This window comes from Poecilia mexicana, unplaced genomic scaffold, assembly GCF_051168715.1.
Source record: "Poecilia mexicana isolate PSO_F unplaced genomic scaffold, ASM5116871v1 scaffold_13, whole genome shotgun sequence".
NCBI lineage: Eukaryota > Metazoa > Chordata > Actinopteri > Cyprinodontiformes > Poeciliidae > Poecilia > Poecilia mexicana.
The window spans coordinates 14738075-14763463 of NW_028263382.1; the positions used below are offsets into that span (position 1 = coordinate 14738075).

Genomic DNA, 25389 nt, shown 5'->3' on the forward strand with positions numbered 1-25389 from the left:
CAAATCACCGTCAGATCTTACATGGATTGTTGATAGAAGTTGCTCCTGTCGCATATTTTAGTCCATGGAAATGTTTGTGGGCAGAGCTACAAGGAAGCACACTCCCATAATGGACAATCTATGGATTGGACCAGGAAATTTGGAAAGACATTTTTTCCATTATGGTGCTGTAATAGTAGTTGTAAGCCACTACTTCCAGCTGCCACCAATGCTTTTTGAATATCGACTAAACTTCTTTTTCTTCCGCTCGACTTTCCATTAAAATGTTTGCATACAGCACTTTTACCTAAGCCATAACATTCCTTTATTAAAAAAATCAATTTGTGGTCTTAAAGAGTTCACTACTATTAGTTTTTTGATGATAATCTAATTTTCTGAGATGTCTCAAAACCTTTTATAGTTTTTCACTAAATCAAAAACAGGAAGAAGAAAAAAATCAGCAAGTCTGTCATTTTTCATAGGCTTGACTTTATTTACTAGTATATTAACACATTACATGCTACTGAAAATAAAAAGGTAATTTCAATTGTCTTGAAAGAATATAGTGTTATAATAAAATGGCACATTTCGATATTACACAGTTTCCACTGGCACTCTGCCACCTCCTTCCTTCTTCTGAAAGGAAATGAATGACTTCATGCAGGGCTACTAAAAAAATACTTCTTGGTGGTTTCATTGGCAACACAATTTAGATGATGAGTTATGTGGCAGAGCACCTGCTTATGCAGAGTGAGAGAAACGAGGAGGATTTGATCAGAACCACACAGATAAATGGACTGTATTAGAAGCTGGCAGTAAATAAAGGTTTCTCCTCTGAGTCACTACAATATTACAAGAGCAGAAAAAAAAAACAAAAAAAAAACAGAAAAGGAAAATAAATGAAGGCAGGACAGAAAATAAGGTCAAAGAGATGTCTGGGGCCACCTGAAGACCGACGGCACCACAACGCAAACGGTGCATTTAGAGAGGCGTGAACATTTATTAGCACCCCTGATAAAGATGTGTAAAAGGCCTTAAAATAAACTCAGCGTTTTTGAAGCAGCTCAAGATCGCTCTGAAGTAATTAGAACAAATATCAGACTTTAACTTTGAGTGCATTCATTCAGTTTGGGAGGAGATGCTCCTCTTAACAAGATCACCCCCAACAATCCCTTCAAATTAAGTGCAACTTAAGAATCTTAAAACTACTTCAGTGGCATACAGTAAGTGGCCCCTTGGGTTTCCATAGCAACTGTTAGATGCTTGTGGATAATTTAAATAAACAATTAAGTTCATGTTTTAAATAAGACACCTTTTTTTTTTAGCTTAAAATGTTAAACTGTTTATTTTTGGATTAACCGAGTAATTGAATTGTGAAAGTTGGTTAATAGGTGAGTTTTTTCTTTTCAGGTGAAGCCAAGACTCTAAACATTGAGGAATTATAGGTAGAACATTTTTCAGATAATTTTTTTTTTATCTTAAACTCAAAATGTATACATTTTGTTCAGTTGTGGCTTAATTGCTGCTCTGTGTTCTTTCAGCAAAATGACATTTTTTGAGTCTGTATCCTCCAGTTAATTACTCGCTTACTAAATTAGCTGACGATAACTAAATTACTAAATTAGCTGAGATTAATCAATTCAATAATTGATTAATCTCCTCAGCCCTAGTTTGGGATTTTCTTTTTTAAAGGGTGTGGAAAACACACAACAGAAAGTACAGTAGAGGATCTGTGATGCTACAGGCCTGATTTGCATCATCATCATTAGACTGTTTAGTGAATTTCCAGATCATTAAATAAAAACACTGTTGGTTTCTGATGGAAGACTGACAACAAAACTGTTGCACAACAAAACTGTTGCACACAGGATAATGATTAAAAACATGAGGCAATAACAAAAACCAACCTTCCTCCGTGCTCACCGTTTATCACTAACTAAAAATACCCATTCAGACTTGAAACCACTGAATTTCTCTCCCCACTGAGAAAATACACAGAAATTAAAGGTTTCAGAGTAGAAAGCACTATAAGGCGTTTTACACATCTTTACCAGAGGAACCAAGAAATCCCTCCACCCTCTTCACTGTCATCAGGACATGCAGAACATGATCCCATCTGTCCGAATGTTGCTGCAGCGCCATCTGCAGGTGGCCGCAGCACCGCAACAGAGAGGAGAGGATGAGCTCCCACAGATCACGCTTAAAGGTTTTCAGCTTTTGCTCACGAGTCTGCGTCATGATAAATAGTAGCGCTGATGATTGTCACAACAAAACACCTTCCTAAAGAGGCAAAAAAACATTATGAACTACAAACCTCATAAAGAAATGGCGAAAAAGAAGAAGTAAAACAATTAAAAGATACAGTCTGCTTGGGCCTGTGCTTTGGAACTAAACAGGACTTTTAAATGAGGAAGAGCAAAAAAAAAAAAAAAAAACTAATAAAATAAAAAAGAACTAATTTGCTCAAGAAGTTCACAGAAGGCTTTAAAACAAGGACAGGTACCAAATAACACTACTTTCTCCGTCCTTTGACACACACACGACGAGACGTGGACGCACCGCTGTCAGCTTTAGTAGGGTAAATTCAGTGGGCTGAATGCAGAATGCTAACATGATAAGACGGTTCTAACTAGAGTGGCTGGCAGCCTCCTACATTCAGTCTGTTTTACTTCAATCGTGTCCATCGGAGGCCGAGTGAGAACATGCGAGGGTCGGTCAGTTCCTCTGCCACAGAGAGATGTAGTGCCCTCCCAATGTTAAAAATCAAAGCAGCTATGAAGACAACTAGTAAGATATAAACAATACTCAGCATGAAATGAGAACCACAGTTACATCATTCCATAACAATATGTTCTATGAATCCTACAAAGGACTACTTGGTGGTGCGTGGTTGGAGGTGATCGGTGGAGCGAGGTTCAGGTGAGAGAATGTAGTGTTGCCTTTATCCCCACCTCGTCAACAGTCTCGCGGTTTCTCCATGGGCTGCGACTACGTCCAGTTGCTCTTACTGTAGCTGCTGGTTTGGACTCGAGTGTTCGATACTCCATTTAACCGAGGTCTACGCCTTCATGTCTTTTTGGAAACGGTTCGCTGCTGAATACGAGCCCCGCTGCTTCAGTCCTTCAAAGTCAGGGGTTCACACAGGATACTGCTGCATTCATGGCCAGTAAAGGAAGGAGTCCTTCAACAATGAAACGGAGCATGCCTCAGGTCGGGGATAAAAACTCTGAGTAGCTCCGATTGGCTTTTGTGGTTTCCGTTCGTTTTCATCAGAATCAATGCAAATTTAAAGTGGAGAAGTATCGAGAATTCAGCCGGCAAACAAAACTGACCGATGATGATTTTCATACTGAAATATCGCCAATCTTCGGAGTGGAAGCTGTTATAGTCGCAATGACAGTCATTTTTCATACCAGCCGTGGTTAGTCCGCTTTAATCAAACTCTCATTTGTTTGCCTGGAAAGTCCGGTTGGTTTGTGGAGGTGTGAACGCGCAGTCAGACTACGATGCGGACCAAAAAAGCTAACCTAGGCTAAAAACCTAGGTCTCGGTTTGGTTGACATAAACTCTGACGAAGTTTGAATGCATAATGTGAATGGAAGCGGACTGGAGACCGCTCCAATGCAAGAAGTTCACAGGGCATTCTGGGTAAATACAACCAAAACAAACATGTGATTCTAGCGCTAGAAGAAGAAATGGCTCATGGGCTTTCGCCAAAGACAAAACAGAAATCCTACCACTGCAGACTTTTCAACCAATCCATCAATCAATCAGTTTTAATTATAAAGCACCCTTCATACTAAAAGCAGCTCAAACTGCTGTACAGATTAATAAAAAAATAAACCAGTATGGAAAATGTATAAACTGATTTCTACATTTTTACACTGAGAATTTTGTAAAACTCAGTGTAATACACACTGAGGCAGTTGTTCTCATCAAGCTAGTTGAGCTAAAAGCAGCTCAAAACGTCAAATATAATCACTTTCTCTTGTAAAACCGTTTTCCAGTGAATGACATGACGTCGTCTCTTCTAATTTAATTTCTAATGGCTGAAAATGGCAGCCAGAACAGAAATGCATCCTGTTTTTGTTCCTAAGGTTCCTAAAGAGAAGCTGGAATCAGCTAAAAGTTGGTACCAGCAGGTGAAGTTATTTAAAATCAACATTGGTGAATCTCTACTTCAAAGAACTTCATGAGGAAATCTGAGTTCACACAAACAAAGACGGAAAGATAATGTCGGAACTGTGAGCATGTTTAGATTAAAAGGACTTTTTAAAAATAGGTTTAAAATCGAGACGGGAATAGGGAACTGACACCTAAAATTCATGGATGATGAAGACGCAACAAGAGAACTAAAATCATTTCTCCTTATTTCAATACTTGAGGATCTGAATGTCGAAAATTAAGCTGAATCACTAAAATCTTTGAAGACTCATGGAAACCAGTTATTATTAGAGCAAACGTTCTGTTTTCCCATCTGGCATGAATGCAGCCTGAGTGACCCTTAGTGGAAGATTAAAATAAAAAAAATAAAATAAAATAAAATAAAAAAGACAGCAGCCATTACTGGTTTCCACACAGGAAGAGGAAGTGGTTGAACGCTGCGTCAAGGAGTCTCCTTAGGAGCGAGCGTCGATAAGCCGTCCACGGCAGGAACGAGTTACAGGGAGCGGTCGCCGAGTCCGTGGAGCAGCAGAGGCGGGTTCATCTTCCGTGTTGCAGTCTGGGAGAGCAGGAAGGACGAGGAGGAAGAGGAGGTGATTATTAATACGAGTAGAAACGGATCACGGCAGGGTGGAGGGGGTCCGACGAGGGGCCTGCTTTGTTCTTGGTGATTCTCAGAAACTGTACTTGGTGCGGCTAAAAGCTCGGGGACAAAGGGGATTGGGGGTAGTGAGCAGGATGGGTGGAGGGGGAGTAGGTGAGAAAAAGAGAGGTGAGGAAGGGTCTAGTACTAGTGTCCAGGTGGTGGAGCGGCGGTCCGCCCTCAGCTCAGTTCGTCCTCGGCGCTGTGCTGGTCCAGCAGCTTGACGTGTGTGAAAGGAAAGTGGCCATGCTTGCCTTTACATTCGCCCTCCCACTGGCCGTTCACGTTTATTTTGGTCACCTTCACCATGTCGCCCACCTGGGAGGGAGAGGGAGAGGAAGAGAGAGAGAACATGAGGAGCAGAAACACGTCAAACAGAGCTAAGATCAGAGTTTATACAGTAAAATTCAAGCAATTTCAAGGTAAGTTTTCACAGTTTTCCAACACCACGCAATGCAAACAGAGGTTCAATTCACTATTATACATATATCATTAATATAGTATTCTATGTTCTCTAGCGGGGATAATGTAAACTAAAATATAACAAAGTTTTATGTTTTAAAATGTCTTTCACAAACACCTAGTACATCGCAACAAAACAAATTTAACAAAAAAATCTCCCAATTTCTATAATGTTTTACGACATATAAAATATAAGTCAACATTTACTTCAATTGCACAGATCAATAACTCAATAAGCCATTGGGAATAATAAATATTAATTACATTGAAACAATCCAAACAAATTGTGTTTAGTAAATGACCTTCCTGCTCAAATTAAATACTTAACACAACATAAAAAAATGTTTTCTGGCATTTAGCATATTGAAATAATTTTTGGTAATTCTAAATGACCTGAAACAAGAAAAGTTTAGTCTGATTTAACTTCAGATTAAACTTCAGTGAGGGAAAAAATGATTGTGTCTTTTTTTTTTTTTTATCAGGTGAAATATCTGGGTTCAACTATAAATAACGCTTTCCACATTTAGGCTTTTAATCGAACGTCATTGCACAAAGCTGTGCAGTGTGAATATCAAGTACTTTTAAGGACTGTACACAGAAATCAAGCACTTTTCAAACCTGGAAAACGCCTACATGAAATTGAAGTTTTTCAAGCACCTGTCTTGTACAAAACCTGCATGTCGACGTTTGACCTGCACAGGCAGAGGAGCGGCTGGTCCTGCTGAGCAAACAGGTGCCAGCAGACAAGTACAAAGTTCAAGTCGACAAGAGCAGAAGAGGAACAATCCGACAACTCAGAGTGACGAAGATATCTGCTGATTCCTGACAGGAAAAAGCTGCAGGACAGGTTTCCAATCAGACCACCTGTCAGGATTCGTCACCAAACTAACTCCAATCCTTTAATGTCTGGTTTATTTTACATGTTACAACCAAAATTTTATTATGTTTTATTAGGATTTGAAATAATAGTGAAGCACGATTTAAAAGAAGATTTATGCTTGTCTGCATATCAAGGGTTTAATTTAAGATTCAGTGATTTTTTTTTATTGTTTTTAATAATAAATTAAAATATTTATAAACAAATGGTAAAATAAATTGCTCTGTGAGGGGACTCAATTAAAATTAGTTAATTGCAGGGTTTGTAATTAACTGACGGAAATGAATCGCATTTTGATGAAAAATCACAAATCCACAAAATAAATATTTTCAATTCAAAACTCATTTTGCTGCTAAATTATTTAGTAAATAGACACATGAGCTCAGAAACAAATATATTTATTTTTTTCCAGCATTGTGTCCTTTAATAAATTAAAGTTTATCGGTCTTTGAGAGAGCGAACTTGAATTATTGTTCCATTATCAGTACTTTAATCGAAGGTGGTCTCAAACAACATTATTGCACTAATTACTGGTACAATTCCAGCAATATTTGTTATCATAACAGGTCTACTGATCATTTAAAATGTTTTTATTTTATAAACAGACATTAGATCAGGACCAGTCACACTTTTATTCCACTGGATTCTGCAGAAAACCTACAACAAAACCAGAAACTGGCATCGACCCAACGCTTATCAACACTTTACTAAAAATAGAAGGAACATCAGCATTCATATAGAAAGTTAGTCATCTTTACAATTGTTTTAAAGTAGCCCAAGAAAACATTAAATCTGCTGCTTATTTGGATGCATGAATAAACTAGGCACTGCAGCATTTAAATAAATTACAGAGATGCAACACTGTGGATGAACTCTGCCAGTGTGTTTATGATTTCTCAGTAACTATCCAGCCTGTTTACCTGATGTGGTTTAATAACGATGTAGTCATTATTCTTTAGCTGCTAAGCTCCACTTCCAGGCAATCCTCCTCATGTTAGAGCGACCGTCCACTTCTGGTCACGTTGTGTTTTACTCCTACTGCCGATAACTACAGCAGCCCTGAGTTTCTTTCTTTGTCGAGGAGTGTTGAATTATATGCTAATATATTCCACTACCAGACCCTCCACTCTGACTTTGTGTCAACTAGAGGTCGTAATCTGCTGCAACATGGTCTCTCTGTCTGACTGGTCGGGACATCAGGGGAGAAAAAAAAAAAAAGAACAAACGGTTCAAGCTGCAGATTTTAAAGTTTAACAATGATTTTGGTTTTCAATAAAACATTCAGAGCAGATCTACATGATGGACTGACATGTTCACCATTATCAACACGCATCAGACGGAAATAAATTCTCTTAGATCACCTTCATCAGCTCAGGAAATCAGGCTATTTAGTGAGGCAGCTTGTTGGAATTTAGAAGGATAAAACTTTGGGCAATGCTGACATCGTCTCTGCATCAAAACGTTGTAAATTGCCAGAAATCCTCTGGCTTTTATGCTTTCAGACAGCTGCTATGATGCGCAACCGCGGCAACAAGGCATTGTCTTTACTACCAAGAGCAGCTGGTTAGCATCTCATAAGCTCAAAAACACCTGAACTACGACAACTCCAAATCCCACATGAGTTGAAACTGAGGCTGCAGAGAGAGAAAGAAGTTCAATCCCCAACTCCAACGTCTCTCTGCTCGGCTTTCTAACCATAAGGAGGTTTAAAGAGGAGCGGCAAAAGCAAATGAGGTGGATTAGCAGTGTTTACCAACAACTGATGACATCATCTAATTGTGGAATATCATCTCTGCTGCCCACATATGAACTATTAGCACATCATTACGGTCATGAGACTGTTATACAGCTACAGTCTTCAGTCAGAGGCCTCTAGAGTCACTGCAAGACTGACTGCTACTGTAGATTCTTCCCACAACGTCACCATTAATAACGATTCTTTGAAGATATCTGGATCATGATGATGACTTATGACAACATTTAATTTCCCTTTGGGTAAAATAAAGTACTTTTGACTTTAATTTGGACTGACTGAGCCTCAGGCAGCTAACGGCTACCAGACTCCAACGTTCAACCTGTCAGCAGACTTTCAAACCAGCCTGTAGATAACTTCTTGTTCACTTTGATGGCAGGAAGTCTGACTTCCTTTGCAACCTTTGACATCACCAAACCATGATCGACTTTACATATTCAAAAACTGAAGACACAAACACTGGTAGACTGCATAACAATATGATGCCATGTTAGAAGAAAACTGAATTTTGAATCATAAAAACTGATCAATGATGAGCTGTAAAAAAACTCAAGAAAAAATAACTACAGATGCACTGACCCATCTCTTCTGACTGGTTTTAGGTTTTCTTTGAGGTGAATCAGTAATACAAGAGATGTACAGAAGGAAAGATGGATGCATAAAAAGAAGGAAGTTCTCCAACGTCTCCCTGCCTGGTTTTCTAATTACACACCCAGACAGAGATTTAAAGCAAATGAGGTGAATCAGCAGAGCTTAACATCACCTGCTGGTGCCATCCAGGATGCGCTACTGTGGAATGTCTTTTCTGTTTCCCAGAAATTGAGCTGCTAACATGTCATGAGACTGTTATACAGTCTTCAATCAGAGGTCCATTCAGGTTAATTGCAAGACTGACTGCTACTGGAGCATCACCATCCACAACAACACTTTGAAGATGTTTGGATCATGATGATGAGTTAGAACATTTAACTTCCCTTTGAGAGAGGTAAAGTATTTGTAGACTGGATGAACCTGGAAAACAACATTTTCAGACTGCCAAGGGATTATGGATCTGCAGTTTGAGTTTTAAATGTTTCTCAGGTGAAGCAAATGGCTGAAAGCATCGCCTGGTTCTGCTTATTTCTGCTTATAACCCCATGAAATATGTTGCATAATAAGAAGCTGCTTTCAATTGCTCGGCATAGATCTTTAATTTATTTATTTTTTTTTTTTGGAAACAAGGAAACGTGAGCTACTTATTAACCACTCAGTGCCAACATGCTGAGTCACTCCGGGCAGACTCCCATCGGGTACGGGTTTCTTTCCACAGAACAACTTCAAACAAATTTGTCCTGTTTTCAACCTGGTAGATGACTAGCAAAAAGAAAAATGAGCCACAAGCACATTGCTTGTGCTTTGTCAAGACACAAAGGGCCAAACACTGGCTCTGGATGTGCAGCCACACTGTCCAGCAGCGGGGCGTGGGGCGGGGGACGAGTGCATTTCGCTTGGCCTGCCTGCTCATCCCACTCCTGGCTCAGCTGGATTCCAGGCTTCATAGAAACCAGAGGAAATGGTCCTGTTCCCAAACACAAACTATTTCCTTCCCCCGATGACCTGCTCCGTGGGAGCCCCGCTCTCACTTCCGCTTCAGTTGAACAGCCCCGGCACAAAGTGCAGCTTAACCAGCATTAGGAGCAGGGTCCGTATTTTGATAGCATTTGTTGGATTCAAAGCGCCTCTGACGCCACGGTTAGGCGGAGCAGATTTTGAGCGAAACGGTAACATGTTTGTTTCGCTCGCTTACACAAATACAGGGTTTGTTCTACGCATGCGTGGGAAGATGAAAACAACGGTGAACAGCACCGTGATGTGTTGCACTACTTAACCAGTTCGGTTTAACGCAACTTCTGATATGTATTCTACGTGTTGCAGGACTTCTTGGTTCATGGGAAACAGACTACTGTTTTCTAATGAGGTAGAAACTAAAGATCAAAAGCGAATGTGCGTTTGGACGACATGCTAAGATAATAGCACCATATAAGTGGCCTGGCATGACAACTACAGCAGCGTCAAGATGTGTTCGAGGCTCGGCAGTTTCCTGACAGCAATTTTGTGTAAATGTAGCCTAAGGCTGCATTCACAACAGTCCCGTTTAGTCCGCTTTAATTGAGCTCTGGTTCGTTTGTCTAGAAAATCCAGTTGCTTTGGGGAGGTACCTGTTCAATCAAACTCTGATGGGAACCAAGAAGCAAACTCTGGTCCACAAAAAAAAACCCTTGTTGGCATTCAAGTCCAACGAGGGTTGAATGCCAAAGGACCACTCTGAAAACAGGAAGAGGACTACAGCGCATGGATTATGGTTAAATAAAACCAAACAACTGTGCGAGTCCAGTGCTAATGGGAGAACTAGTTGAGTCATTTGCCAAAGATAAACGAGAAATCTTACAACTGCTAAAATCCACTTCCTTTTGTTTACATTTAGCAAAGAAGGAAGATGTGCTTTTGTCTAATTCAGAGGTTTTCTTGTAGTTTCCTTCTGTAGTTCTTGGGTCAACACCACCACAGGTGAAGGGGGGGAACAAGTTGCTCAAAGGGTTTGGTTATTTGACATAGTTCAGTGTAAAAACTTAACATATAATATTGTAAGAAAACCTGCTTGAGGCAACAAAAGACTTGAAACTGGTGACTGGTTCTAATTCCAGGTGACTAATAACCCTAAACAGAAATAGAGCTATTCAGGGAGAGGTTGAATCAAAGTATTTTATTGTGTTGGGATGGTGCAGTCAAAGTCCAGATTGAAATTCTAATGAGAACTTGCGGATAGACTTGAAAAATTGCTGTTTATCGACACTTTCCATCTAATCTGACTGAGCTCCAACTGTCCTGCAAATATGAATGGACCAAAGCATCAGTCTAATGTTAATCAAAAACAAATAAAATGCAGCTCTAACTGGTGTTTGATGCATATCAAAATGTTGAACCACTTCAGTTTACGCACTGATTTAGATTAATCTATCACAGAAAATCCCAATAAGACACACTGAAATTTACAGTTGATAAATTGTGGAAATGTTGAGTTAGAAACTGGCACTGCACTGAAATATGCAGAAAAATCAAAAGAACTCTGATTAAATTCTGGAAATGCCATGTTAACCTTGCTAAATGTTGAAGACTTGGCATCACATTTCAACAATAAGCATCTCCGGAACTGCAGGTAGAAAGAGAGCAATCAGATCAGTGAAAGACAGCGCTATGTCTCCATATTTACCTCCAAGGCCAGGGCGGTCTTGTCGTAGGCGTTGGGCACCCTCTTCTGTATGGCCCTGGCATAGACTGGTCCATTCTGGAGATTCGGGAGGGGAGTGGGCTGGGCGTACTGGCTGGGGTCTCCCGTCAACGGAGCGCCGGACTGAGCCGCAGAGCTGTCCGAGTTCCCTGCAGGCGGCACCGCAGGCAGCCCGGCCCCCGCCACTGCGCTTGGAGACGCTGGTCTGAACTGCTCCACGTACGGGACTGGGATCATCCCCGTTTTTCCTTCAGAGTTCTGGGCGTTCCACCACTGCTCCTCAGGCTTCTCCAGTACTCTGAGAATGTCCCCCATCCGAAACGGGAGATCCTCCTCGTCGTTGCCGGGGAAGTCGAAAAGCCCCCGGACGTACTCATCTTCCAGGCGCGGCGGGGCTTTGGCCACGCCTCGGGCGGAGCGGGGGTTTTTGGACTTGTTCATGGGACCTATCAAGGTAGTGGTGTCCAAGTAGTGGATTTTGTAGAACTCGAGCAGAGCGGGAAGAGACTCAAACTCCTGGTCACCAATACGAAACTTGTGGGGAGGCGAACCTGGTCCGACACAGGAGGAAGAGGGAAGTTAGAACAAATTTTCATTTACACTCATTTTTGTTTTCCTTTGGCTTGAACAACAGACACCTGCTCTGATGCACAGTCAGTGTCTGAGGTCTAAAACTGTCGCAATTAATCAATCGCAAGATAATTTAAAATGAGCTCAATAATTTACATTCTAATGATTAATATCTTTTCCAGAGGCATCATTATCCATTTATTTACGGAGTTCATTGTGCTGTTGGATATCTTTCAGTTCCACTATTAAGCGTTCCTTAAAAAATTCAAGTTTGTTGGTCTCTGACAGGATGAATTTGAATTTTTACACCACTACCAATACCTCAAACATCAAGGTTATTGTTTATCGCAATAACTTCTGGGACAATTTATCGTCCAGCAAAATTTGTTATCATGACAGGCCAAGCAAGGGCCTGAACAGAATTTTCTTGTTTGCCTTGTTATAAACATATGACTATAATTTGAATGCAACTACAAATCCAAGGTTGAATTTTTTTAAATGACCAGGACTCCTGTAGCGTTTTGGTTTGCTTGTACCTCAGGCTGGCCCTGCTGGTTTGTTTTGATATACAACATATAGACCACATGTCTTGAAAAGGTCAATCAAAACTCGTGTCCAGAACTTTGGTTCTTTCCACAAACACTTTGAATCCACTTGTTTTGGTATACATTAATCCTCAGTTCTTCCAAACTTGTTTTTTGTTGTTGTTGTTGTATATTTATTACATACATTTTAAATATCCAAACTACACAAACAAAAACAGAAGAAAAAAAAAGAATGATGAAGTCTCCGTCAATAAAACTGCCCTTCAAAAATAAGGCCTAGTTGAGATCAAAACACCAGACTGAAGAATTGTGTCATCCAGTTTTTGGTAGAAAAGAGAAAACCTTAAATCTTTCATGTATTTAGTTGATTTATTGTTTATTGTGACATGCCTACTAATTACTATCCATACCAGATGCATAGCTTACCTACCGTAACCCAAACAAATTTGATTTAGAACAATAAAATCGAGGCATGCGTCTAAATGTTATCATGTCTGATCACAAACCATGAAGTTTGAGGTCTGTAGTTTTGTGTAAATTAAAATGCATTCTTGAGCACCCCAAATCCTCAAGAATGGGCCGGCCCTGTTGATGATGAGTTCAGAAGTACAACATGCGAGACTGGACTATTTCTGTAACTAGTCATGATGTTGGTGATTTCCAGAGTGACCAGGAAGCATCTTGGTTTCCTTATTTAACGTTTTTCCCTGAGAATGCTGAGGAACAGGTAGGCCTGTAGCAATAAAAGATAAATGAGTTAATTGCTTGATAAATTAAAGTGAACTCAATAATTTTCATTTGGATGATTTATTGCTTTTTCTTTTATCTCTCTTGTTCTCCCAGAAATTGTATGAAAAAAGTCTTCATTGGCCTCTACTAGTTTTAAAAGACAATTTTGTTCACATAGAGGTTTTTTTTTTGTTTCTCTTGTTTTGTTTATTTATTTTGGACATTTAAAAAGGCTTCCAGTTAGAGTGGTAAATGTTCATTGCAATTTAAAGCTTATTAATCTTTGAGAATGTGTTCTTTCATTATTTTGCCATTACTATTACAGTACTTGAAAACTGTCTCAAAACAACAATATTATCATTTATCGCAATAACTTCTGGGACAATTTATCGTTCAGCAACATTTGTTATCGTGACAGGCCTGGACAGGAATCTTAAGCGTTAAACTAAGATAATATTAAGTTCTTGTGAACATTACCTGCACTTTGTGGAGGTACATTTATTTCTGCAAATATTGCACAACCTGTTAATGAAACCATGTGATTTTTAAGTCACCCATGTCTAGACACAATGATATGCTACAACAGACCAGATTATGATGGACTAAAGCACGTCTCATTGTGCATGGCCATCTTTATTCCCTATGCTGGAAAAAGAGTGGCACTATTGCGCCTCTTCTATGGTGCAAGTCATGCAAGAATGGTCCCATCGGTGGCACCACCGTGCACCGAGCCCCTCCACGCCCCCTCTCCTTGCTCTTACCTGGCTCGGGCTTTCGGCTGTTCGTGTTAATTATATAATGCGAGACTCTGGAGTTCTCCGACACCGACAGCACGTAGTCGCCGGGGCTGGTGATGGAGTCCCGGACCAGAAACACGCCGTGCCGCTGCCCCTGCAGCATACACACAGTCTCCGCTCTGGTCAAGCGGCCCCAGTACCAGCTCTCGCGGTCCGACGCGTCAAATCTTCCGGCCATGATCACCAACACAAAGCCGAGGCTTTAGCCGTGGCCTTCCCTGCTCTCCCTCCTGTTATCCACAAGCGGAGCCTTCAACTCATACAAAAAACTTTAGCGCCGAGAGCACGTTCAGTAAACAGGCGACATCCGCAGCTGGCCGTGTGGGCTCCAATCCGCAGATAAAGGAGGAAAACCGCGCTGTAAAAATACCTCCGGTGTGGTCTGTGGTCAGCCCGCTGGTCTACCAATCATACAGCTTGTTTCAGAGGCACGAATGTTGCTACAAACCAGCCGCTGATGACAACTAACTTCAAAAACTGAAATGGCGGATACGGGAAAACAAAAAAGGCCCCACTCACCGGAAGGGACGTAGACTTTGGACGCAGAGCACGCACGACGTCAAGCTTCATACGTCACGATAAAGAGATAAACGCAAAGTTATGTAAACGTTGAAATATTCTTGTAACTATGTTGTTTCTCATACTCTTTCACTGTGAAAATAATTTCTATATATCAAGAAATTTATTTTCCTTTTAAAATGTCAGATTTTGACTTCTTCACGACTTCATGGTCACGTGTTTTACAAAAAAAAAAAAAAAAAAAAAAAAAAAAAATATATATATATATATATATATATATATATATATATATATATATATATATATATATATATATATATATATATTTAGCACATTACATGAATATTGGCTCAGTAGTCACCGAAATAGGAACATTTAAGGTTTCTCCTCTAACAAGTAATCAAACAAAAGCGTGCACATTTTCAACAAGGGAAAAGAAATCTGAATGTGCAATTTATGTTAATGTCCACTAGATGTCACCAACCACACATTAGTTTTGGTTTGTACTGTAACTTGTGTAATATACACTTTCATGATTTTGAATATGTTGAAAATATTGGAAAATATTTATTTAGAAATAAATTAGCTGTAGTGTATTCCCTTTGTCTTATACTGATTTGAAAAGGCCAACAGGCTCATGGAGAGATGTCACCAATCATTTTCTACAGTAAGTTGTACAGTGACTTTGGATATTATGACTGGTTTATGATTTTCTTTTGAGCTCTTCGGCATTGAATGTCAGATAACTTACTTTCAATATTCAAAGAAGTTTAAAAATGCAAAAAGGAATTAAAAAGATCAAAATTCAGTAGCTTGCAAAAGTTTTCATCCTTTTTTTTATATTTTATCACTGTGCAACCAGAAACGTTAGTGTATCTCATCTGTGACAGACCAGCACAAAGTAGTGTGTTATTATTTTAGTGCATTAAGGTTTTAAACTAACATATGATTAAAGTGTATGTTTGTGTTTCATTCTGAATAGAAAATGCAGTTAGTTCAAGAGAGGAAACATTTATGTAACCAGGTTATTGTAGCTTTTTAATATCCCACTCTCAATTGACTTTTTGGGTTTTCTTGCTGAATTGAACAAGCTGCCAAATTACACATCAAAACAATGCCCTCCTTTTTCAAATCTGAAAGAAAATCAATGTTTCTGAGAGCAACTGCATGAGTACTTTTGCAAAGTATGTCATTTACTATTTTAACTTTATCTATAGCACTATCTATTTATCTCCTATTCCACTGAGGAAGCAGCTGTTTTGGTGAAATCAGATAAGTGGCTGTTGCAAAGGAAAGGAATCACAAAGACAAAATAGCTGAGTTACTCTTCCTCTTATCATAGACTTTATTGGTTAGGCCCAAGGCAAAACAGCAAATCACAGTCATACAAATCATCTCGGATTTTAGTAAGTCTATAAAGTTCTTCAAAACCATCAGATTGACAAAGTGACAAAAAATTAAGTTAGTATAAAGAATATTTATAGAAGCATACTGTAGATTGAGGAGCATACAGAGCATAAAGAATCACTGATCAAGAAACGATCCAAGGCCATTCATGCCTACAGATTCACTCCGATGTTTATTTTTCTACACCAGCTCAGCAGAGTCCTTGAGGAGGATGTACAGTATCTTTCGTCGCTTTCTGTAAGTCCAAGGTGAACGCCACGATCGTCTTACTGTAACAGAGAGGGACTCGCCATTCTGCCTCTGGAATCCTACGCAGAGTGCAAGAAGGAAAAAAAAAAAAACGTACTTCACTATAATTTAAAACTTTCCCCCAGAACTGATCAACATATGAGCTTCTCTCACCAAAAAGCTGAAGTACTGCCAAGATTATTCTTTCTATTGAATTTCCTGAATCAGAAGATTCCAATTAATCGCCTCCATCTGTTGATTTATGGAGCTAATTCAAGCAGCGGTCTGGTTGTTTCGATTTGCCGTGACCTTGACATTAAAAGCAGACGTGTGCGTGGCGGCAGCTCATTATGATTAAGTACACGTACCTCCGGTTGGGGCTCGTTGGAAGGCAGTCAGAGTAATCACCGCAATGAACCTGCAAGACCCTGACCCCAAAGCACTGAATAAACAAAGCCCGTTGCTCTGACAGAACAACCACAGGAAAGTTCAAGTACAAGATAGCAAGCAATATTTAAAGTCATTTGTTGTAAAGGGTTCATTCTTTATAAAACTGGTTTTGGAGAGTCGTTTATTGTTCGGGTGGATTAAAGGGATTCCTTTTTCTTTGATATTAGTTGGATGTGCAAAGCTGTTAATATCCTGCTGGTATCAATGAGGTCAAACATTAACCACCTGTCCATAAAAATGTCATCCTGTCACTGATGAACAGCTAAGATGAAGATTCGGTTAAAATCAACCACCGGACGGTTCTGGATGAATTTGTAAGGCTTTACCAGAGGGAAAACATATATTTAACTTTGGTAGAGAGTATTTGGTAAATCTAAGCTCAGTTCTACATTAAAGTCATTTTATGACGTTTAATTTATGGCTGTCTTCTCCATCTGTGATAAGGAAAAGTTTTCCGACCCTTCCAGGGAAAGGTCCAGACTCAGGTGTGTTTATCTCCAAGGTTTCTACTGAATTTTTTTCAAGGCCATTTTAAGTCCTGGTTGTTTTTCAGGTGTGTTTTCCTGGCCTAAGATAACCCAACCTTGAGAGCCCTCACAGCAAAACTGCCGTCACTCCGTCTCGTCGTCTTGCCATATATGCAGACATATCTGTGGGTCTAAATGTGAGGAAATGTTGCTAATTTTGTGGAACATCAAAGGTATGTCTGTGGAGAATGTGGATCAGCTTAATGTTTTGTAAAGTGCAGTGATGACTAAATGTTTACCCAGGGAGGACAAAGGGGAAAGAACTCGAGCTCCATGAAAATATGGCTCTTTTCTTTTCATATTAAAACCACCAATATTTTTATTGTAACTAATTGTCCCTGCTTAACAAAATAACTAAATATAAAATTCAAAAAATAAAGTTGAAAGGGAATAACAAAATTATAATAGATTTTCTCCAGGTGCTCCAGTTTTCTCCCACAGTCCAAAAACTAATTGACTATTAGGTTAATTAGTCTTAGGTAAGAATCTGAAGATGGAAGTAAAACTCAATCTTAAAAAATGTAAACCTATTAGAAATTGTTTCTCACTGGATGCAGACTTTATTTAAACAGACTCTAAAAGCCTTGAATAAAAAGTCACAGCATTCCCACCACTGTAGGATTCTAGAAAAATACAAGTTTATGAGCTGTAAAAATGTTGGCTTATTTTGTAATTTGTGTCTTGTTTATACATTTGTAAGTGATCTGGCTTTTCCTCCGCTGTCTGATTTTATGCATACTCGCCCTTTAGAAATGATTCAATCAGTGAGAATATCATCTGGGAGAAAATGTGCATCCCATTTCACCGTACTGCTAGGAAATTGGCTTTTTCTGTAAAGGCAACTAATGAGTGGAAAACATTGCCTCATGATGTGAGGATCATTAGATCTCTGAGGTTTTTCAAATCTATCTTGGAAAAATAAGATAAAAAGTGATTAAAAATGTAATCAACTATGACTGTGTGTGTGCCAGTGATCAAGTTTGTCTGTCGAAACTAATCTGCACTGTTGCATGTTTCTGTTTTGTTTTACTGCTTTTCCTTATCCTGCAATCTGGTACAGAGCATCAGATGGTGACCACAATGTTTGACTTGTTCAGAATACTGATCACAATGGCATTGAAAGAGGATCTACGCAATAGTGTGATACTGGTAAAACAACCACATAATATTTTCTCTCTCCACCTTTTTCTAAAATCCACCTGGTAATTAAATTAAATTTGGGTTTAATAGATTCTGGTTTGAATTACATCAGGTAAAAGGATTTAAAGCCTGATGATCATTTACGGCACTTCTGGTACGATCTGATTCTGGGAATATCCTGCTGAGAGCAATAAAGAAACACCCCACTGTCTCAAAATTAAATGTGTTATTGTCAATATTTATCCCCATGCTGCACACATTAAGCCTTACACAGTTTTCCAGTATTCCACCCCATGTCTGCGCTTTGTAAAAACCCCTCTCTATTTCACATAACTGAGACTTGATTAATAAAACACTCCAGAAACATGCCTTTGATTGGTCAGCATGGGGTTCAGTGTTCACCGAGCCTCTTATTAAACACACAGTAAAATAAGAAGCCTTGAAAGAGTCGGAAAACCTTCTACTGGCAATGTACGGCCTTTTTTTCTCTCTCTACTGAAGTGTTTTAAGTCTGATAAATGTCCTTAAGTGATGTCATTTGGCCCATCGTTTGATCACTTAAGACTGAAGTCATAAACATAGAAAACATCTGGAGCTGTGGTGGTTCAAAGAGACCATGGCGTGCTAATGTCTGACTGACGCTACAGTCTGATTTGCCATTATCATGACGCGGCTGAATCTATTAGAAACTAACTGCAGTTGTGTTGTGTCAGTGATCGATGTCGTTAGCAAGTTTTACGAGAGAGAAAGTATGAGCCCCATCTTGCTGAGTGAAACTGTTGACTCTAGATGAAAATAAAAAATAATCTTTTCCCCTTTTTATTTAGTTCCACTCGAACATCACATGACTGCACTGCAACATCGGGTCAAAATGAACAACAGAGGCACATTGAAGATCTCCTCTCAGCAGTGTGAAGCAGCAACACAAGCAAGAATTAAGTGCAGAACAAAGTCCGACAGGTGGTGCATCGTCAATCTAGATCTGCAGAAACTGGCATTAAGAGGGTCCGTTAATGTCTAAACTGATAGCACTCATTGGATTGGGGACTTTGATTGGGCTGGACTTCAATATGAAGCAGGCACCTTGGAGTACATAGGCGCTGTAAAGTGTAAAGTGCTCATCAGGTAAGGTTTTGTGCCCAGGGATGCCCGGTTAGATGCATCCTGAATGAACTGAATGGCACGGTGATGAGAGGATTCAGCCATTTGTGTGTTGAGACATGGGTGCATCTGAAAGTTGCGGACTCTGACAGACTGGACTTGCCAGCCCTGGACTACAGAAGTCACGCGAGTCATCCTGCTGGAAGTTAGCAGGATTACTCACCGAAATTATTTTACTGTTGTAGACAGAAAGAAACACAGAATCGAATAGTTTTGTCTGCAGTTATTCATTACCGAAGCAACAATACTGCTTTGAACAAATGAAAAACATGAAAAATGATAAATGCAAAAGCAACAGAGGCAGGAAAAATGATCCCATCTCATCTGTCCTGCTTCTAAAAGGACTTACTTCAAACAGCAGTATTAGTTTTAGTCTAAAACAAATATTTAACTTAACAAGAAAATGTTCTGCAAACTGTTTTAAACCCAGTTTAAATCTGTTGTTTTTGTTAGTTTTAATCTTTCACCAACAAATAAGGAGAACTGTGCTGAAACATATTAACTCATAGGGATAACAACAAGGCAATTGTTCTTACGCACAATTCAAACTTCTTAGGTGAACATTGAGCATGACCTAAAAGCTGCCTTATCAGGAGCCAAAAATATACATAGCTCTCAAATAAATCCTTGCAAACTCAGGTTTATAATTTTAGTTTTACATCCAAGGATAAACTTAGTGCTCCTTAAGTGTTTTTTTCTGTTTAGTAAGACAGTTTGTCAAAAAAACATTTACTTTTGAAAACCTGAATGCCATTTTTTCAGTTTGTAGATAAAAAGTACTTCTGAAGAAACTGAAATTTTAAATGTAATTTTAGTCAGAGGATTCTCTACTATTGATTGTTTCAAGAACTTACTTTCCCATTTCTTGCATTTCTGCACAAAATCAACAACACAGAGAGTTAAAAATAATTTTTTTTGACTGCTTCCTGTTATTGTTTCATCAGCATTATGATTAAGACTTGATCTCGTCATTTAGTATCTGGCTTGGATCGTTCCACTGGCTAAAGTTAATAGCTAGTCTGAGAAGGGCCAAGACCAAAACTGATTTCTTAAATTTTTAGGTTTCTGAAAATGTTATTTAATATAAATAAGATAACTACCTATTAGCAGAGGAGCCAATGGTTATTCACACAGCAAATGGAGGATTGAGGCTGAATGTCAACAGTGATTCTCCTGAGAGAAACATGCAATGAGAAAGGAATATGGAAAAGTTTTCAGGTCAGAATAACTGTCTGATATAAGAGGAAAGTGGTACAAAAGGCAAAAGTTTGTGCATGTTGTGTTGTAAGTATGAGTTTAGTTTTTCATCTAAATAAATAACAGTGAGACCGTGAAAATATCTACCTTCAAAGGTTCATAAAACAGTGTTTGTGTAAATCTCTACGATGTTTTTAAAACTGGAGCAGTTTTAAGCCGGCCCTTCTTGGACTAGCTGTTAGCTTCATTCACTAGTAGAAAGTTATATGCTAACAGAACCTTTAAGATGACAAAACATAAGAGGTACTGGCTACAAAATAAATATTTCTCTCTAGGTTCTCATTTTCTCTGATGTTTCAGTTGACGTTTAGAAATACCAGATTCAAAGCTAATGTTGAAAGCTGCACAAAACTTTTTGTTCCGGCTTCACAGTTCACTTTGTAGCACAGACTTCCTAACGCCCATGTGTTTACTGACCTTCCCTTTATAGTCTGTTTGAAAACGAATACATGCGATACATTTGTTTCTCAATAGGTATTATGTTTTTTTTTTTGTCCCTTTAGTATTTTGTGTCTTTGCAGCTTGGATCGCTGCATAACCCAGCGGTGGTCCAGCTGGGTTATGCAGCTTGGATCGCTGCATAACCCAGCGGTGGTCCAGCTGGGTTATGCAGCTTGGATCGCAAGCTTTGATAAGAGCTCGCAGCTTTGTTAAAATTTTCAGCATGTTTTGAACCGACTATTCGTCAATTAATACTCACTAAGGAAAGTTTCCTACTGGCTTTAACAACTGATGGAAGTTATTCTTCATGCTATTTAATCTACCGGATTGGAAAGATATTGTTATTTTTTTGGGAGACAGGTCATGATTGCCAAACGTTTCTAAACATGCATTTGCTCCAACATTAACTAGTTTCATTGTAGCTGCTGGAGGAATCCTTCGAAAATGGAAAAGTGAAGGTAGACGAAAATATGCAGATTCAAGAGTTTGCATCTTTTGAGTTGTTGACTGCTAAATGTCATGATTGACAGGACTCATACATGCCGGTCTGTATTTTTGTTTTTAATGAACAAGATTTAGTCTTTATGGGACGTAAATGTATTCATGTTTTGTTATGAAAGGTGTGTATATGCTGCTTTGTTTAGTCTGTGAAATTAGTTACATCTTACGTTGTTTGTTTCAAAGCTCTTTAAAAATCAAACATTTCAATAATAAAATTTAAAGATTGTTTAGAGTTATTGTAGTTGGCTTGGGGGTCATAAATGGTCCTATTTGATAAGAGTCTACAGTCTTAAATAGGGTGAATACAGTTGTCATATAATAATATAGAACTGGATTAAATTATATTCACCATTTGAGCATTTTTGGAACCACAGACTCCAATTATTGTACAATGGAAAACAAACTCCTACATCACGGTTTAGTACATGGATACGAAGTGGGAAGGGAAGAAACGGTAATGCGTATGTACCAAATGTTTGTGTGAATTTTAAAAGAGGCAAACTAACGTTTTTAGTCAAACCGATAAGATGACTTCCTTACATGTGGCTCAGCAACACAGTATGAAGTGTTGCTGATTGATTACCTGGTTGTTCAGCTCCACCTGTGTACGAGGCAACATCTGACTTTGTACATATTTACTGCATTTGGATGAAGCTACGTTTTCATTCTCATATGTTTCTCTATATGTCTAGGTCTGTCTCTCTGCAACAATACAACTTGTTCCCTTATAAAATATCTAATAGACTAGTTTAGCTCATAAATATTGCTACTCCAGACTCCAATAGTACTAAATATGAGCTCTTGGTTGTCAGAACCTCAGAACTAAGCTATGAGATATCTCCTCAAACATCTTATATATATTTTGATATTTATAGTACAACCAAAAATACTGTTTATCTGTTAAAGTTCTGCATGATGTTACGCGAGGAGGGAAAGCACAGCTGGGGGAAAGCTACATACTGCTACCTGAGTGCAACCGTTGGGTTGGCGGGGGCTATATATAAACACAGCGCTGGAAGCATGTGACGCACGCTCGCGTACTGAGCCATGGAGTAAAAGCATGACCTAGATCATGAGGAAAAATACTTCTAAATGTTTCATGTTCGGAGATGTGGCCGGTCCTAGCACATCTATCCTCTGTACACATTCAGTCTAAAATAGCAAGTTTTCTTTTGTAACTTCTTCATGGCGACTGGTTTGCTCTCCGCCTGTGAAACACTGCGCACCTGTTTGGTTCGACTGCAGCAGCAGATTTACGCCGGTGGCTTAACTTTTGATTTCTGCTCGTCTTCTGATCCTGGAGGAGGGAAAAGTTTCTCCGGCTTGGTTTCATCTCATTTTGAACCAGCAAACAGAAGTGCGACAGGCACATGTAGGTATTAGCACGATTAAAACAAGGAAGGACCTAATTCAGGGTCAACATTCTGCATTGAGCCTCTATTCTGTGCATCCTCAGGCGTATCGGATCGGTTGGTCATAAATCACCAGCGGGGGCTTTTTCATGAAGACCGCATGCAACGCTGCAACCTGTACTCCCATCACCTCTGTCCACACAGGACGGGACACAAGAAGGAAAACACAAGCAGATCTGGGAGCAGCACTCAGGTTAAATGTTCTGATTGGTCCGTCATGTCCTCCTCCTCCACTCTCGTTGGCTCAACTACAGCAAAGGAGTGCTGGGACTGGCTGGAGCAGGACAGACGGGATGAACGGCTCTGTGTGTCGTCCTCGTCCTCCGCCATCACCGCCCTCCTCCCGGGTCTTATGTCTCTCCTCTGGTCCTCCTTCTCTTTTTTCTTCTCCTTCTCTTCCTCCTCTCGCCACGCTCTCCTGCTCCTCACTGTCGCTCTCCGCTGCTCCCCCAGCGTCCACATGCTGTCCTCCTCGTCGTCTTTGCCCTGAATCTCCCTGTCGAAGTCCAGCAGCTCTTCCATCATCTCCTCGATCTCTGTCTCTCCGTCCATCTCCTCCTCCACCTCCGATCGGAGCTCGCCCATGCTCTCAGTCAGGTTGGTATCGTCCGTCTCCTCCTCCTCTCCGACACCCCTCGGCCTTTCGGGAGGGTCGCTGGCCTGACTCTCGCCGAACTCCAGGATGGTGGGCAGGTTGCCCTGCTTGGGGCAGCGCTTCCTCAGGCTGACCAGGAAGGGCTGAGGCAAGGAGAAGATGTCCACGTTGTTCCCCAAATCAATCCATGTCACACTTGGAAAACTGCTTGGATCCTGAAATGGGAAATATTCACATTAAAAAGAGATGTTTATCTCCATTATTTTTTATTGTTGAGGATCCACATCAGCTACATCAGGTTTAAATACTCTAGTCTTCTTAAAGACTTGAAAAAATGAATTTTACCACACCTGTCACGACTGGTGAAGGTGAAAATAGGGAAGAGTCAAAATGCAAGTGGCGACATGGAATGGTGAAGATTTACTTAAACTCAAAGACTTGACATGGACATAAGTGTTCATCAAACTACAGACATAAAATAGACAAGAATCCCAAGACAAAGGAATGACTAGACATTTTAATACTACGTGAGACAGGTGAGGAAAATAACTAATCAGGAAACACAGGTGAAAAACATGAGCTAAATTAACAAGAAGAATTTAGCTGGCCTGAGGAAAGCAGACTAGAGAGAGACTACAGGAAATAAAACCTTGCATGTAAAGGATGACAGAACCTTCTCAGCACAAATGAAACTAAAGAAAACCAAAACATGGAAACTGGAACATAACAGGACTGAAGCAAAGTGACAATAATAATCAAGGCCAAGACAAGGGAGACTAAGATAACAATGAACAGAGATGAGACCAGCATGAGAAGTAGATTAGCAAGAAACTAATCTAAACAAAACTTTAATTTAAATAAAACATAACACCAATGGAATATAACCTAGAGAAACAAAACATGACACCAGGACAACTATGAACCCCAACCCACAGATACATAAGCAAAGACTGTGAATAACATGAACCCCATGACAAAAACACCAATCCCCCAGACATCATGACAACACCTGATTATTATCAATGGTATAAAAAAAACAAGACAATCCTTTCTGACCTTCAGGGCATCGGTGAGCTCCTTCAGAATAGCTCTGGTGAGTCTGTTTCCGTTCAGAGCCAGCGTCTCCAGGTGCGGCAGAGCAGCCAGCGTGGGGAGGAGCTGGAGGAAAGCCTCGTCAGTCAGCTCGGTGAAGCCCAGCTCCAAGCTGACCACGATGGACGCGTGACGCTGCAGGTGTGCAGACAGACGCTCCATGTCGCGAGTCGTTAGAGGGATGCCAGACAGATCCAGGGCGCCGCTGGACAACGGGGCTGACAACACCGCCTTTAGGCTGGAGACACAAGAACGGAAAATATCTAAGGCGGTGTGGATCAGATCCGTTCAGAGATCAAACTGTTCAGAATTTTTTCACTATTATAAAGTCACACTTTTTGCAATTATAGCATATTTACTATGACTAGTTGTGTAAGACTAAAGATTGCACTATTTTCACAATACGTTCTGCACATAATCATTGTTAGTAGGTCACCAATTGGACTATATAATAATTATATGCATATTTTTCAAGTCCAAAATGTAGCAGGTAATATGTATTTGTGCAATAAGGAGATCAAACCCATATAAACTGCATAATTATTTGGCAGCTTCTCTTTCTCAGGCAAAATTAGCTGAAAATTACATTAAGCTGAGTCTGAAAAATACCTGTCTGGCTCCGACTGGTTGTTTTTGTATTTCTGCAAATGGCAGTAGGACAACAGGGAGAGGGCAGAGTCTGATTTTTTTTCCACAGATTATCTGCCTTGGGTTATACTGTCATATAATTACTTTTACCAAATACAGGTGCTGGTCATAAAATTAGAATATTGTGATAAAGTTAATTATTTTCCATAATGTCATGATAAAAATTAAATTGTCATATATTTTAGATTCATTGCACACCAACTGAAATATTTCAGGTCTTTTAT

The 25389-nt window shown here is 39.7% G+C and overlaps 1 protein-coding gene across 1 annotated transcript; it reads right to left on the minus strand.

The window, feature by feature from the left end:
- Positions 1-451: 451 nt before the first annotated feature.
- On the minus strand, positions 452-14553 carry crk (CRK proto-oncogene, adaptor protein). The gene is made up of 3 exons (XM_014981109.2): positions 13752-14553; positions 11129-11697; positions 452-5104 (listed from the first exon to the last, which is right to left on the minus strand). Exons 1-3 carry the CDS (start codon positions 13963-13965, stop codon positions 4967-4969), a joined length of 921 nt encoding a protein of 306 aa, XP_014836595.1. The 5' UTR covers positions 13966-14553; the 3' UTR covers positions 452-4966.
- Between the last annotated feature and the right edge of the window lie 10836 nt (positions 14554-25389).

Coding starts and splice junctions, on each gene's coding strand:
- crk (XM_014981109.2), bottom strand. CDS start 13,965: ATGGCCGGAAGATTTGACGCGTCGGACCGCGAGAGCTGGTACTGGGGC. Junction 11,698..13,751: donor CAGCCGAAAGCCCGAGCCAG/GTAAGAGCAAGG, acceptor GTGTCGGACCAG/GTTCGCCTCCCCACAAGTTT. Junction 5,105..11,128: donor AGACCGCCCTGGCCTTGGAG/GTAAATATGGAG, acceptor TCTCCCTCCCAG/GTGGGCGACATGGTGAAGGT.